The sequence below is a fragment of the Phallusia mammillata genome, chromosome 4 (genome assembly GCF_965637545.1).
Source record: "Phallusia mammillata chromosome 4, kaPhaMamm4.hap1.1, whole genome shotgun sequence".
Classification (NCBI taxonomy): domain Eukaryota; kingdom Metazoa; phylum Chordata; class Ascidiacea; order Phlebobranchia; family Ascidiidae; genus Phallusia; species Phallusia mammillata.
The window spans coordinates 13,899,206-13,915,488 of NC_137255.1; the positions used below are offsets into that span (position 1 = coordinate 13,899,206).

Here is a 16,283-nt window from a genome sequence, read left to right on the forward strand (position 1 = left end):
ATTGCCGAACATTGTTGTTGTCAAAAACGCGATCTTTCAAAAATGCGTTTAGTCGCACTTATAGTTTTGAAGTCGTTCATGTTAGTAAATACATATTTATATTTAAACATATAGTATCCATGGTTGAAACAAAGAGATTATAAAACTTTTTTACTTTATAAAAAAAGTATTGTTGGTAGTAATTATTTCCTACCTTCTTGGGAGAATTTACACCACGTGGTGGGGTAAGTCACAACAGTTGTTTCCAATGTAAACAACGTTGTTCATCCATTCTCATTCTAATAGATTTTACATCCAGCCAGTTGCCAGATAACAATAAACCATAGAAAGTGCAGATAATACCACCAAATATTTTGTACAGTAAAGTTTGGTATGGTTTAATAACCATGGATGATCTTGAAATTAATGTTTTGCACGAGACTTCCAAAGATCAAACAATACAAGTGAATGATCTTCAAACAGAAAAAGATGACTCTGAATTAACAAGCGAATGTCTTGATATTTTGATTCATCCCCCTGCTGATCTTCCTCTTCCATATGGAATTGTAAGTATTGTTTACATGTTGTAGAATGCTACACATACTTTGTGCTGCATTGTTTTTTTTTATTTTATATGTTGGACTCGTAAAATGTAACACAAATATTTTAGTCATAGCATTTTTTGTGCACTTTTAACTTTTAAATGTATTTATTGCTTCGATATTACTTAGATTCATGTTTTTGTCCAACCATAAGTTGGATTCATGTTTATGTCCAACCAAACGTAGCATTTAATATCACTTTATTGATTGATATAAATGACTATTTATTTTATTCCACAGGATGAGAAACAGACTGATCTGATCTTTCTCGATCCCAGTATTGGTGAAGGAAAGAGGCTAGTTCATGACAAAACTGCAACTATGTCCCAATTGTTTGCAGTTGCAAGGCAGTTCATCAACCCTGTATGTGGTAATATAGGCCTTGTGGTTGACGAGGTAAGGATATGGTTTGCAGATAATAAACAAAAAGTCAAATGTCTGGTATATAACTGTATTTGCATTGCTGCTTATGTTTTATTAGATGGTAAGGCGAGGCATCCCGATTAATGATGTTGATTCCACAAGTGGAATGACAATTCTTCATTTCGCTGTTCGTGCGGCAGCTATGACAGGTACATATTTTTGTTGACTTTTTATGTTTTACTTTATTTTGTAGAGATTGGCCAAACTATTAGCTGACATTACTGTGTGTGCTAGTGTAGTATTGTCCACTTTTGGCATGACAATTAATAAGCAAAAATTTGGACAAAATTGTTCCCAAATTGCTTTATTCAGCAGTAAAAAAATGTGTGATTAGTCTCATATCCTAATTCAGGGCTACTCAAACTTTTTTGCTCTGCGACCCCATTTTAAAACAGAAGGTTCTACGCGACCCCTTGATGGGTAAAGCCCAGGGATGCACAACCTTTTCGCTATGACGACCGCATCACATATCTTTATTTGACCAACGGCTGCCAACCTACTTGTTTTTATTTTTAAATTACTGATGTAAAGAAATACTTACAAAATATATGTTATATCATCTAATGGCGCCTAGTAAGCCTAAATTAATTTCTAACTTGATACACAGTTTGCCGGGCTTAGCTTTTATGACGTCATAATCTATATTGTGACGCTTGTGGTATCTGCTTTTTTGCATTGTTTGCACACAATAGGCATCAAAAAGTCTGGCGCATATGGCTACTAGGCTGGTAATATTCTTTCAAGTTCCACAAAATGTGTCTAGATCAGTTTGAAAATCAAAATATTTGGCAAAAGAGTTTTTATTTATGCCACGGCCGCCAGTACATACATATTAATAAACATGTTCACGGCCACACAAACTAGTCTCTGTGGCCGTATGAGGTTGTACTGCAGCAAGTTGTGCACCCCTGGTATAACCTATACACGGGAATGATGTTTAAACATTAAATGTACGCACATTTATGCCATTAATTATGACTGACATATTAACGCATAATGTTTCGCGACCCCAAAATTATACTTGGCGACTCCAATTGGAGTCGCGACCCACAGTTTGAGCCCTGTCCTAATTAACATATTTTTTTATAATTTCTTATCATATTACAACAGTTTAAACAGTTGTTAAACTGACTTGACTCTAACCATTTTAACTTTAAAAAAACTTTACAAAACTTGTGATGCACAAAACTAACATGGTGTATGAAATGATTTGCAAACCATGCCAAAAAAGTAAACAATTCTTGTGTCAGAAATTCAAAATTTCAAAACTGCGGACAATTTTTTGTGAAATTTTATGTTTTAGAAAAACATGCCCTATCTGTGGTGAAACGGCTCTTAAGTGAAGGCGCTGACCCGAATCAAAGAAGTTTGTATATGGACATGAATGCACTGCATCTTGCTGCATACTTCGATATTCCATCAGCTGTTGGATTGCTTTTGAAATCACGTGAACAATGGTCCTCTGTGGCAGTTGACAGTCTTTGTGGTAGTTTTGAATATGGAACAAGTCTGCATATAGCAGCCTCATGTTTAAGCTGTTGTGCTGCTGAAATTTTACTACAGGTATTATGGTAAATTTTGGGATTATTAAGTTCAAAATCATTTTTAAATACATGGTGCTGGTCTTTTACCTTTGTAGAAAGGTGCATGTTACTGTGCCAAAGATGACTTGGGTCGAACACCAGAGGAATGCATTCCAACCAATTTGAGTACAAAAGAGGAAAAAATGAAAGCCAATCACATTAAAGATTTGCTGTAAGTTGTGTTATTATACCTGGTTCCATTTATGTTTTTGCTTTATGTGTAAAAAATGTATAAAAAGTAAAGATTTGCCAGGCCAGTTGTATACTTCTACTCATATCATTATCCCTAACAATCCAGGCACCGTTATGGCAAATCAAAAACTATGAACAAACTGGACACAAAAAAGGGGACCAAGCTTACTATAGGCTCATGTGTAGAAGTAACAATTCGAAAATCCACAGCATCAGGAAAGTTAACAAAAACATTATTTGGTAAGCTGCAGTTAAAATTTAAAAAAATGACTACATCATTGATGTCAATGAACCAACCTTGCAGGGACACTACGCTACTTGGGAAGTTTGCCCACATCATCTGCTCAATGGGCTGGTGTAGAATTGGATACACCAGATGGAAAGAATGATGGTTCAATTGGAGGTTCTTCATATTTTGTGTAAGTTTTGTTTATACCTTAAATATGTGTTTCAAAATAGGAGCTTTTTCCAGGTAGTTTTGAGTTAATGCAGTTGACACACTGATATATAGATTCACTTTTTCTTTGTGGTAATGACACATATAATATTTTTTAGATGCAAACAAGATCATGGAATCTTTGTCCCTGCCTCACATGTAGTTGTGGTTGACAAAAAAGGACATAGTAGCCGATCAAAGAGAAGTACATATAATGTCATTACAACAAAAATTATTCACTGTTTCCTAAAAATGTAACATCTACAGGTCACAGAAAACAGGATGTGTCATGTGACTTTTTGGTTGGGGAAAGAGTGATTGTGGCAGAAACAAAGCTGGGAACAGTGCGCTTTGTTGGAACAACACAATTTGCCTCAGGTGTATATTGACAGTAAAGTTTATGGAAAGTATAACACTCCATACAACAGTTTAAATCAAGCAGATTTCCATTTAGTCCTCTTATGTACAACATTAATTTTTTGGGTACATTTACAACTTTTTATTCTGATGTATAGGCACATGGTGTGGAGTTGAACTGGATGAAAGAGGTCAAGGTCGAAATGATGGTAGCATTGGTGGGGTAAGATACTTCACTTGTGATTCTTCAAAGGGAATATTTGCTCCACCATCCAAGCTAAAAAGGGAAAACCCACCAGAAAGCGATGCCACAGAAAATGGTAAAAATCTACACTGTATGGAGAGGGTATAGTTCCACAGCACCTTTCCCATACCAGTTATGACGTTTTTTTGTGGTGTCTACTCTGACAAATCTTTACAGCACTAAATAAATAAAAGCAAAGATGTCAGTTGTATTTTGAGGCAGAATAAAAGTGGATTTTGTCCAAGCAATGGCACTGGGAGTGTAAACATAAACATTCGCTTATCTGCAATATATAAATTCTTTAATCCCACAAAGTACTGGACACTTTTTGCTACGCTGGCTGTACACTTTTAGATACACATGACATCAATCCATTTCCAGTTTCATTCGGACCTATAGCAAAGGTTTGAACAAAATATCGTTTTGCAGATGTCACAATGGATATCCTGCGCACACCAGACACAACACCTTTGTCCACACCCCGAGGTAGGAGGTCAAAGTCACACGACAGAGTGACGCAACCCAATCTGAAAACAGCATCCAAGTCGGCCCCTAGCACACCACATGTAGATCGAAAACGACTTTCGCGTTCCCAATCTACAACACCTTCAGAGTAAGTGATTCTGGTTTATGATAGTTTTACTTTTAACCTGTTTGTTACCAAATCTTAGGGTACCGACATAAAATATGGCAAAGTTAAAATTCGCCAATCCGTATTCAAAATACCTTTACCATAACAAAAAAGAATTTGACAGATTTTGTGTTTTGCACAGGAAAAAGACAAACTATCTTAAGCCGGACATGCAGATTGAGTTAGGAGCGACGGGCCAATCCGCAACTGTTAAGTAAGTTTCTCGTTACAGCTGATGGGATTATCCGATTGTTAGATATTGTTTATGTTGCTCTTAATCCAATAACGCAAACACATGTGACTTAATCGGATTAACTTCACCGAAAGGGAAAACCCAACTGACGAATTGTGAATCTTTGGTCAAGTCTATGTGGCGTTTGTAGTACCCATTAAGTTTCCCTATCTTAGGTTGGCTATTAGTGATCTTGCGCTATCAGAACGCGCAGTGCTTTTTATAGCTTTTTTAGTTCGTGATTGTATCTTTGCTATTTCAACGAAACTTTATATTCATTCCATCTAAACATTTTTTGACGCTGAACATTTATATAGCTGACTTTCCATCTGCAGCTTTTAAATGTCTTGTCGTCTTAAGTCGAATTGTTTTTTTAGGTTTATTGGCACAACAGATTTTGCATCAGGTTTATGGGTTGGTCTTGACCTCCGTTCGCCTATTGGGAAAAACGACGGATCAGTGAAGGGCAAACGCTACTTCACTTGCTCACCAAAACACGGAGTCATGCTTCGTCCTTCACGTGTTTCACGCAATGGTCTGAATGGGGATCAGCTCATTCCTCCACACTTGGTGGCACTAAAGCGCGATAGCAAATGACGTCCAGCAGAATAAGTTCCATGCACAATTCTTTTAAAGGCCCAAATCTTTGCACATGCTGTTTTAATATTGAAGCTACCTTAACAAAGCCTGGTTTGACTCTCGTGCCTAATTGCGGATTCACTGTTCAATACAATAAGTAACTTGGATTCAACGTTGCAAAAATGCAAAATACACAATTGTGTATGTGCTATTGGTTGCGTTGTGGCGTGGATGCTCCTAAGCCTAGGTACTTGGTGGAGCGCTGAGTGAGTTTGATTATATATAAAAATATCGTATCAATTTGTCGTGAGTTCTTTCATGTTCTTGTGGTTCATGCGAATGTCGATAATGATTGTGCTGCTTATAACTTTGCTTATGTATACGATGATGTTTGCTGCACTTATATCCTTTGCGTTGTTGGTGCCAAGTACGAATACACACATATTTTGACGAGTACAATATAATATGTTTTGCACAACAAGTCATGTAGCGTGCTCATGAAAAATGAATTACGCGAAATGTACACAGGAGTTTTTTGCAAGAAAATGCACAAAAAAGAAACATCCAGCGACCTAGGCGAGTAATCGCAAACAAAGATACGAAAGTTGTTTTATTTTTTATTAATATCTTCATGAACGCGAAAAAGCTATATTCTAAACGCCGACCATAGATAGATTGTCAGTTTCGAGCTAGTTTGAACCTCCGACTAAAACTACCTGCAATCGTTCCGTGTCATCCAACGATTAGCGACACAACACAAACACGCCCTTAAATTCTCTTCACTATTTTGATCCTCTTTGCAGGTCACAAAGAGGTTTTGATACGCACGATCACCCACAAACCGAGCCCTTTCACGCCGATATGTCCCGGCGAAACAGAGAGCGACCAGGTCCATAGTTCAGCCCCTATCAGGATGACATATCGGTGGTTTCGTGGTGTTACGGAACGTCGAATTAAGGCGTCGGTGCTGCGAACTGCGTGGCCTCTGCAACACTGATGTAGTCTAAGTCGCTTGGGGCGCTTGTTGACGGAAGGTTGTTGTGACGTTCGTCGTCATCTGCCAACGAAGAATCTCCGCAGTAATGATTAGGGATCTGAAAAAAACACGGTCTTGCCCACGAGATATTCACTAATAAGGCTTCGGTTTTGAGGCAAACTCAACTGCGAAATCAAAACAGAAAACCAGCTTTTATAATTTCCCGCATGCCAAGACAGAAAAGTTATTTTTGTACTTGCTTAATGAATGAGCAGTATTAAAAATCCGAGTCACTCCCCTGATAACCAACATACAAACTTCGTATTTATTTTTGTGGGGATGTGAGCTCAGTATCGTAGTGTTCTTGTCTCGAAAACGTAAATATATTAGTCTATAAGCGGCTATAGTTCGTGTTCTGGTGAATTACCAATTTTTGTTACTGTATCAGTGTCGGGCCTTACTTATAATAATGTGTTTTTTTGCTTGTCACCTTGCCGGTCATTATAATTGGCCTTAAGCCGCAACTGCCACTGTAATCCCAGCTGATATCACGTAGGAGTCAAACTTATTGCACCCACATCCCCATAATGGATCAAAAACGTGATTTACCTTTTTGGTAAACAAATATTCCCAAATTGCAGATCAAAGTTTGACCAGGTTCGGAGAATTGCCAATTGTCCCAAAATAAGACAACCATTATACGACACCGCGGTTTTGCGACAGTCGCGACAGACTATCGGTAATTACTGCCTGCCACTGTGGGCGGAGATTCACGCCGCGTTATTTATAGATTACAGGAACCGCTAATCTTAAGGTTGCATAAACAGTACAGCAGTGTAGGCGCGGTAAGATATACAAACGCTAATGCAACCGACCCAGACGCCGACAACATTCCACAAACACACTAACCTGTCCCAAGATTTCGTCCAAATCCCCCGCCACTGCAAGGTTCGATGCAGCAGTTACTGAAAGATTCTCATCAGTGGGAGATGGTGATTCGTCGCCCATTTCTAAAGCCTGATCCATTGTTACGTACTCATTAAGCAAAGGAGCTACAGTTTCTTCTTCAGCATCTGTTGCAGTGGGATTGGCACCTTGGCGGACTGAAGTGTACAGGCGATCAATTGAGTCTTGAGATCCCTCGCATGAATCCCTTGCATGTGGTTCGCTTGACATGCTCCTTTCTAGTAATAGAGGGTTCGATTCTGGTGCAGTGACGTAGGGATCGACTCTGCCGACATAATCGCTCAGTGACGGAGACGATCCCATTTGATCGCGTATTGGAGCAGGAGGCCGTGTCTAATGTACATGAAGAATCAAAGTGTAAACAAAATGGAATTTGTAAAGATACAGTTAAACCGATACCACGTCAGAATGATATTTTATGATGTAAGTCTTACCCCAGGAAGCATTTAGTTCAAACCTAAAAACACTTAACTCACAAACGAAATCATCTAATCATACAAGAAAGAACATACGGAATATAAATGTAATCATAATTAATTTCAAACTTTAAACCAATATTTCTCTAGCTTTTGGCGTTTGCGGCTATTTTTGCCTCCGCGTAGTCATTATCCTTGATGTAAACGTAAAAGAATGGAAACTGCAAGCTCTTCAAAAACATTGGTGTATATCGTAAGGTGGCGCATGGCAAAGGTGGGGTAATACTTTGTTACAGGTGGGGTAATACTTTGTATCAAGACCGACATCACTTACCCTGGAAGTTAAAGACAGATCATCGGGCCTAGAAAGTGCGTCATCCGTGGACGTTGAGCTTGAATGGTGACTTACTGCCGCGAGTTTCGTGTATAAAATGCCGGGTGTATTTCCATTTTGCCATTCCTCATTGGCGTGAAGCGGCGAGGAGAAATTATTGCGTTCCATTCCATCGCGTTGACAATATCTAAAATATGAGAAACAATCCAGTTTGCTAATCACAAAAATGTACAATTAGTAATACGTACAAACGTTCACACAAACCATTGTCATTGGTTTGAGATTAGCTCAACATGAGAGTTTACGTGCCAAAAATGTGATTTAAACTCAGATAGCTTATAATCAATTCAAAACAAGATATAAAAGTTAAATGTTCTTAACTTTATGTTATAGATCTTTACATTATGGTTAATTTATCCAAACATGTCTAACCTAACATATGAGAGGCTGTTGTCGGAACAACTCAGAGCGGCACGGCCAACCGGTCGCGGAATCGAAATTCTAGCTGAAATCGAAGTCCACGAGGTGGGGCGCGAGTGGCAAGCTACCGATGCGTCTGGGTAAGGATCCAAAGTGGAATTTCCTGATCCCAGAGAAAGCAGTGGAGACATCGGTGAGATTGTGCTGTACTCTGTCAAGTTCGAATCGCTGTTATGACGATGTTGTCTTGTAGTTGAGCTTTTATTGCGTGATGAACGTCGCGGGTTACTGCTCCGGAGACTGGAAAGTCCGGAATCGGCGTGGGCTAACGAGCTTCTCGTTGGTAAATCTGCGTCTTTTGTAGAAAATACACTTCCTCTGGTTAAATGTTATAAATAAGGACTGATAAAAAAAAACGAATAGAGCTTTTCATAATATAAAGCAAAGACGACATTATAAATTTAGGCATGACCAAATATTTTTTTAAATAGTGCCGCGACTAGGGTGCATTGACATTTTGTTGTTTTTGTCCTTGTCCTTTTGTTTATAAACAGTGATATTGCAATCAAACTCTATCAAAACAGATAGATGTTAAAATAAAGTTTGGCCAATTTACCATGGTTGCTTTCCAACAGATGAACTTTTTCGGCTTCTTCGCACTGGCTGGGACGGTTTTGTGCTGAACGAGCAGGTGGATTTCCCCTCGTCGCGCTGCAAGTTGCCTTGGTTTCGTAAATGTCATCCGCGTTTTCCACACTGTTCTCTCTAAACATGGCGAAGTGTCAAAGCAATTAGATGAAAGTTTGGCACCTTACGGCGAAATAGTTGACTGGCAGTAAATGTCGATGAAAGTAAACTTTATATTGCAACAACAAAGCGCTTTGTAAACAAATCCCATAGTTAAACATTGATCTCAATACGTTCAAAAAATTAGCACCAAACAACTGATTACCAACGTTTGTGTTAAAAAAAAAAAATTACCTTGCAATGTCGAAATGTACGTTTCCATTAGCATCACGTGGCTGATGCGGCGAATCCACGTCTTCGTTGGTGTCAGCTCGGAATGAAACGAGCAACATCGGGTCGGGTACAGGAGGCCAAATACTTTTTCGAATAGCCTGCTTAATCCGTTTTCTGTGGTAATGACCAGCGATAAGGCAACAGCAGATAACCGCCAGGCTAATAGCAAGTCCAACGAACATAGCTGCCATGTTGCTTGGAGTAGAAACTTCTAAATACCAAAACAGTGATTGGAAAGATTGTAACAAGCCAAATAAGGTTGGCTATGGGTAACGAGCAAAAAAAAACTTTACACAAAAAAATACTATTTTGTCTGCGTAAACAAAATAATAGGCTTGTTCTTTGTCTGTAAGTCATAATATCCAAACAGCCATTGTGTGTCCCACCTGTGATGCAAGTAACGTTGCTTAAATTCGCGCTTGCTCCGACAAGTTTCTTTCCATCAATTCCAAAGTTATAGCCCGATACGCTGACCCAGTAGCTTGCATCATCACCAGCAGAACAGCTGTTTGGTATACTGTAGCTTGTTGCTGTGGTTATGTATGACGAAAAAAATGATGGATTGTGCTTTGAAGTCGTCCCATACGAAAAGATATACCCGTCCAAATGACCGTTCTTGTGTTGCGATGGTGACCAGTTTACATTGATTGTTGTTTGAACTGTCCATGTTAGATGAAGCGGAACCCCGGGAGCTATCATAAAAATTAGACTTGATTCATTCCGATAATAATAATTCCTTTGTTTCGAAAGCCTTCTGTGAAGGGTGTTATGTACTTTGAAATTTGATTGTAAATGCAAACAACAATTCACAGCCAACTTTGCGTGTTAACTAAAGTGGCTACACACATATCGCTGTTTAATGGTTTAGGTGGCATTAATGCTAACAATCCCTTTACTGCAATACAGTTTTATATGGTATAGGGAATCACATCAGATCATTAAATAGATGCTGATTTAAATACGATAGTTGACGGACGAAGGTTACAGATAGCTGCCAAAAGAGTGTTTCATCATATTCCACGGAATGCTGCATTTGCAATAAAACGCTAGTAACGTATACAATAAATACTTAAAATAACATGAATTGCGTTTTAGGTGTTGTTGGTGCGCACGTGCACGCATAACGTATGTTTCTTCCAATCGGTCGGTCTTTAAAATGACCACTTTAAACCGGCAAACCAATAAACAAATGCTACCAGTTCACATATGTCCCACCAAAGTCACGTATCCAGCATAGGCCTTTTTCTAAAACTTACCCCCATCTGATAATGTTACACGTTGAGAACTAGAGGCTGGAAAACAAAATGGCAATCTAGGGTTTGTGTTGGTATCTTCACAACAGTATCCAAGTCCGACGTTGTATTCAGTGCCTCCGTAAACATCGTCAGTTATAACTTGCTTATGTTTTAAACAATCTCGTATCTATAAAAAATTATGTGGTAAATTGTTAGTTCAATTGAGTAAAATTCTCAATGAAAGTGATATAGAAGACCAACCAAAGACTCCGGTATTTAATCTATTTGTAAAGCGTATGAGGACTGCCAGGAACAAAACCGAAATCATAAGTGATTTCAGACCAGTTTTTGCTGTTAAAAATAAACGCAAATTACCTTTTTGATGTTTCTTTTTTGAACGCACTTTGTATAATTGCATTCCGCACCAGAAATTGAAGTATAAATTGCAAACAATTTCAACGCTTCATTTTTAACACTACATTCAATACCATCCTTCCATACCAAGTCTATCTCATTTAGTAGCTTGGTTGCGCCTGCGTCCGTCAGCTCAAACTGGATTTCAGAAAAGACCGGATTTTCTGTAATAAGATAAGCGAAAAATTAAAAATTTGGCTTTTTTTAAGTTGCATCTTTATCCACCAATACGTCTTTTTCCCAGGCATTTAATTTTACCACAATGTTTTATATTTCGAAATACAAGTACACAGAGACTATACACAACAATGACGTTTAAGAGGGTGACAAACTTAATTTACATTTTTACTTAAATTGTATGCATATTATGGCTAAAACAGTTTGTTGTAGCCTACGATATAACGATTATGCTGTAAATTTAGTAATCTTTTGACCACTTACGTAAAACTTGGTTTCCGGGTTGAGAATCAATAAGGATTTCTTCGCTTGCTGAAGTTGAACATCGGCGTAGGACTTTAGCTGTGTATATGTTACATGGCGAATCGGAAAAACCGAAAACAGATATAGTACCGGATGCACATAGAGTTTTTGCGGCAATATTTTCGCAATTTTCTCTGGAGGTGGCAACTGTGGTTGAATTGCTTTCACCAAATATTTCATTAAATGTGTTTCCTGATCTAAAATAGAATATAATTCGTTTAGGTTTTCGTTGCTTGAAATACAGATAGATTTTGTACCTTGGCGTTGCGCAAATTTGAACAATGCAAGTGTGGTCACCGCACACGTTCATAGGTGGATCCCATGACACTGATTTTTGATTATTATCGAGTAGGATTTTTACATTAGCAATTGGTTGCCACTCTGTTAAAAATAAACGAGATTTTATTAAATTTTAGAATCCAAATTGATTTAAAGCTGATATAAAAAAAAACTTAAACCCGAGAAGTATTTTTGTCGAAATAAGTGGATTGTTACCTTTCTGCACAGAAAGTGACCGTTGGTCTGACACAGAGCATCCAATGTCATTGCAAAACTGTCCCTGTACCCTTATTTCAGCAATGGTTAAATTCAAATCGATGTCAATCTGCAAATTGGTCTTGTGTGTTTCCAGTTTCTGAAAATTAATGCACTGCAACGTTAGTGGTGGTCAGTTATAACGACCAACTACAGCGGAAGGTCAAACTTACTTTTACTGAATTACCACCATACGTTATCACCAGTTTGTAGTGAAAACCTGGCTCGCCAGTTCTTGCGTATGGACGCCAACGTAGCCGCAAGTAACAACTAGTTAGCTCGTTGGATAAGATGCCTTGAACACTTTCAAAATGGAATTTCGATGTTGGCACTAGAAAAAGATAGAAATAATGCGTTTCCAAATTGAAATGTAAAGGCTTGGGTATAAAAACAGCCGTTAAATTTTATTTTCAAAAACTGACACAATAGTCAGGGTACAGAGATTAAAATGGCGCACACCTTGTCGACGCAAAACTCGTCGTTTTTTGGTGTGCATTACATGACTACGTGACACGAACATTTACTAAACACAAAAAATACCATTGTGGTCCGTATCACGTGACGTGATGTTGCTCCAGTCACTCCAGAATCCGTTAAATTGTACACCGTTCGGTTTCGCCGCAACCTGAACTTGGTAATTGCTTCCCGACCGCAAGTTAATTATGACGTGTGATGTTTCTGTGATGTCATCGATGGTCTGCAAAGAGGAACTTAAAAACTTTTCTGTTTGCGAAAGGGGATAGTAGAAAACAACATTTTAGTAGGAAAAATGTTTACACATTTACATTTTTTGTCAATGCAAATTATACATCAATATTTTACAGAACAATTTATGTATTTGAGATAACATACAAAATGAACGATGAAAACTTATGAATTAATTAATTGACAGCAACCGCTTTGTGCATCATGTTAACTGCGATTAACCTGCCGCTTGTTTCTTTACATTGTGATTTAGGAAAGCGAACATTTGTGGTAAAATGAACCTGCCTGATGACGATCAAAGACAAATAATCATTTGAAAACGTATTATAAAAACATTCGGTGCACGGCCAAGAAAAGTTGACAAGATCAGTTTCTGAGAACTCACGTGCCAGGTATCTGCATAAGCAGACGCTCGATATCGAAGTTTGTAGACAAGCGCGACAAGACGATCCACATGAGGCTTGTTCCATTGCACAAGAAGAGAAGTGGAGCGATGGTTGGCAGTTCGGCCATGTTGGGAGATGCGTACATTCTTAGGCGGATTTGGTGTGACTACAAAGTTTTGTTTCTGTTTAGTACTGTCAGTGCATATGAAGCGACAACGCTCCGAGCAGTATGCAAATTACCGAAAGCACATGCAAATTGGTAAACATGCTAAAAGTAATTAAAATATGTCCTTGTCATGCAAGGTAGAATATGCGTTTTTTCGTTCTAAACAGTCCCTGAAGAATTGCCAAGCTGTAATAACACATACATTCGTTTAAAACTTAACCAACTATATTTTACGTTCTTTGTTCGGTCTTATCTATGTTTATTTACTCCCGTAAAGTGGTGTGCTACTAAAACGCACCAATTATCAAATAGAAAATAAATTCATGCCACCGTTCATGTTGTAGTTGACATTACCCCACATATGCGGAATCTCGTTTGATGGTAATGAAATTGCGTTTCCTAGTTTGTTGGAGGCGTTAACCTGCAGCACGTACACGGGCAGGACACCGTGCGAGTTCAGATCAGGTTCTGTTATTGGTGACAACACGATTGAGCAGCAAATCGGCCGCTCGAAAGTTGATCGAGTCTGCTCGCAATACGAACGATTCTGGGAAGTCGTTTGTTGCTGGATGAGGTTGCTGGCGGATCTGCGAATATGGTTTGCAGAGATTGTTTTGAGAATTTATGGCAGATTAGCAGCAAGTGTGGAATAAAGCTTCGGTTTTACTCCCCGTTTTGTTTGGTTAAAGTGCCCGATCGGAGTATATCATGTAAAGTTGGCGCTTGGGCAAATGATGCAGGATTGTTTAGGCAACAAACATGTGCAAACCCCCAAAGAGCGGCGACAACTTTTATTCGTTCGCGGGTCATTAGATTTAGATCAGTGGTTCCCAAACTTTTTCATATTTTTTTCAAAACGGTCCCTTTGCCATTATTTCGAGGGCTCGTGGTCCTTAAGCCTGAATGTGTATTTCATAAAAACGAAAGTTGAATGCAGGATTTTAGCTAGTTATGCAAAATTGCGCATAACAATCATTCCAAGACAGCATGTGACATCACAAACAGGACAAAAACATTACGATTGTGCGCGAACAATTGCATTTTTGATAGTTGTCATTCAATAAAGGCCATTGTTTAGCAATGGAGACAGTCGATTCTCAATTCTACTTTAATTTAAACTTATTTAGTGGCACATACTGACGCCTCACGGACCCCTAAAGGACCGCGGACCCCAGTTTGGGAACCGCTGATTTAGACTGACATGTAATTATAACAGTGATAATCAATCATACATCATTTTTTCAGCCATGCAGCCCATATCTTACAAAATCGTCACAATTTGATTGGATACATGCTACGTGTTTTACAAATGCCAGCAATAATTATGGCAAGCAAATTGCATGTGATTTTATACAAACATAATTTTCACAACCGTAACATTTTCGTTGGTTAGCAATTTAACAAATTAAAAATGTTTATAGTAATTACACGACGCAAATTGTGTGTGTACAAAAACCATGGCATTTTAAACGTCAAATCACGTTTTTATCCAGTGCAAAGTATTTTTACCAAATTCTTTCGGAAAAACAGTCACTTCTTTCGAAAGCGATTTGCCCAATTGATTGTGGGCCGATATCGTTACATTCAAACTCTGCAGGTATAAGTGCAGCACATATATATTGGTACAGCCATTTTCGACATCGACAGTTCCGTTTTCACTGTGATAAAATGGTAAAAGAGTTTCCTGTATTCCAACAGGCCGTGGTTAAGCCTACCTTGAAGCTGTGTATTCCACAATATAAGTGGTGTTTAAGTTCGTTTCTCGTCCAGCCTTCCAACAACATAACATGTAGGTTAATTGGCCATTTGTTTCACAAGACACGTCGTAAGGGGCTTGAGGTGCATCTGCAACAAATATACTTTGCAAAATGCTTGTTTTGTATAGGCTAAGGGAAAATAATTTTTACAAGCTTCTTACATCCAATTTTTAGCTGTGTAACTTTCACTGGGTCGGACGCATTATTGTAAAAGCAACCGTAGAAACCGGACGCATCAGTGCTAACATTTTGGAGACTTATGGTAGAACGATTGTTGTAGACGTCGATCCAGTATCTATCTTGAATCTGCAATTACATCTTTCTATGATTTACAGAGTAATGTGTCGAAATTCAAATTTTGTGCAAATTTTCTACAAATGCATCAACTTTAAAAGAGTACTAATAATACCAGTGTTTAATTATATGTTACATATTTGTCACATTGTTTAACAAGGCATTTTATTGAGACTTTTGTTTCTTTTAATTAAGGCGAAATGAATCATAGGTAAACAATCGCTACATACCTTGGTTTTTCTACGCCAAACCACGCTGCCTTTAAGCCCTTTGTTTGGAAACAAAGACAGATTAGCTTGATGACTTGCGTTAAAGCAGTTTATACTAGCGTTGTCTCCAACTTCAATAACTTGTAAGATCTGGCCAAAAACTGAACCGGACGAAAACCATACAACTGCTAGTCCCCATATCGCACAAAAAATTTGGAAATCAGTCTTCATCGAAGAAATGTCACATGAACTTCATTCTACAATGCCCAAGTTTTATAAATATTGCTTTAAACTTGTTGCAAACTACCAAACTAGCTCAGAATTTTTATCGGTTACTCTGCAAAATTATTAAAATTACTAATCAACAACGGTAACCAGTCACCACGGGCGGTTTCTTCTCATGTTTAGAGCAAACAACTTAGCATTGTCTTTATGTTGAACAACTGGCCAGATATTCTATGAACAAAGTATATACCTGACGTTTAGTTACTCAAACAGTTCTTGCACTCACGGACATCTAGCTTTTCCAACAGTCACGTTTACCTCACTGTTTTTTCCTCTGACACTGTGCCCGAGGCTATGATGTGACGTAAAAGCTCATGCACAGACCAAATTATCATGCCACATAGCTTGGACGCACAGTTTGGTGTTGTGCTCATATCACTCCCTTTAGCGCTGAAACCTTTCTTGGTTAATGTTTGACAAAGTGTCCT

At 38.3% G+C, this 16,283-nt stretch overlaps 2 protein-coding genes and 1 long non-coding RNA gene across 4 annotated transcripts; 2 read left to right on the forward strand and 1 right to left on the reverse strand.

Annotated features, from left to right (window-relative positions):
* The first annotated feature begins 229 nt into the window (after nt 1–229).
* Nucleotides 230–5,711, forward strand: LOC145225386 (CAP-Gly domain-containing linker protein 4-like). The gene is made up of 13 exons (XM_080092069.1): nt 230–545; nt 822–977; nt 1,063–1,153; nt 2,308–2,567; nt 2,644–2,759; nt 2,886–3,019; nt 3,084–3,198; nt 3,335–3,420; nt 3,483–3,593; nt 3,731–3,892; nt 4,246–4,429; nt 4,590–4,661; nt 5,057–5,711. The coding sequence occupies exons 1-13, from the start codon at nt 387–389 to the stop codon at nt 5,274–5,276; spliced, it is 1,866 nt and encodes a 621-aa protein (XP_079948195.1). The 5' UTR covers nt 230–386; the 3' UTR covers nt 5,277–5,711.
* Nucleotides 3,083–16,128, reverse strand: LOC145225382 (uncharacterized). 2 transcript variants are annotated; one of them, XM_080092063.1, is made up of 20 exons: nt 16,046–16,128; nt 15,592–15,827; nt 15,229–15,373; nt 15,026–15,155; nt 13,665–13,897; nt 13,144–13,310; nt 12,594–12,750; nt 12,227–12,384; nt 12,015–12,153; nt 11,777–11,900; nt 11,481–11,716; nt 11,001–11,203; nt 10,647–10,812; nt 9,777–10,082; nt 9,352–9,601; nt 8,987–9,135; nt 8,383–8,725; nt 7,951–8,137; nt 7,144–7,533; nt 3,083–6,352 (listed from the first exon to the last, which is right to left on the reverse strand). In XM_080092063.1, the coding sequence occupies exons 2-20, from the start codon at nt 15,799–15,801 to the stop codon at nt 6,212–6,214; spliced, it is 3,834 nt and encodes a 1,277-aa protein (XP_079948189.1). In that variant the 5' UTR covers nt 15,802–15,827; nt 16,046–16,128; the 3' UTR covers nt 3,083–6,211. The 2 variants fall into 2 exon arrangements, with proteins under 2 accessions (XP_079948189.1, XP_079948190.1); XM_080092064.1 differs by lacking the exon at nt 16,046–16,128 and having other exon boundaries at nt 9,352–9,598; nt 15,592–15,985.
* On the forward strand, nt 8,498–11,004 carry LOC145225388 (uncharacterized). The gene is made up of 2 exons (XR_013859878.1): nt 8,498–8,563; nt 9,006–11,004. It is a non-coding gene; the product is annotated as an uncharacterized LOC145225388 (long non-coding RNA).
* Nucleotides 16,129–16,283: the final 155 nt, after the last annotated feature.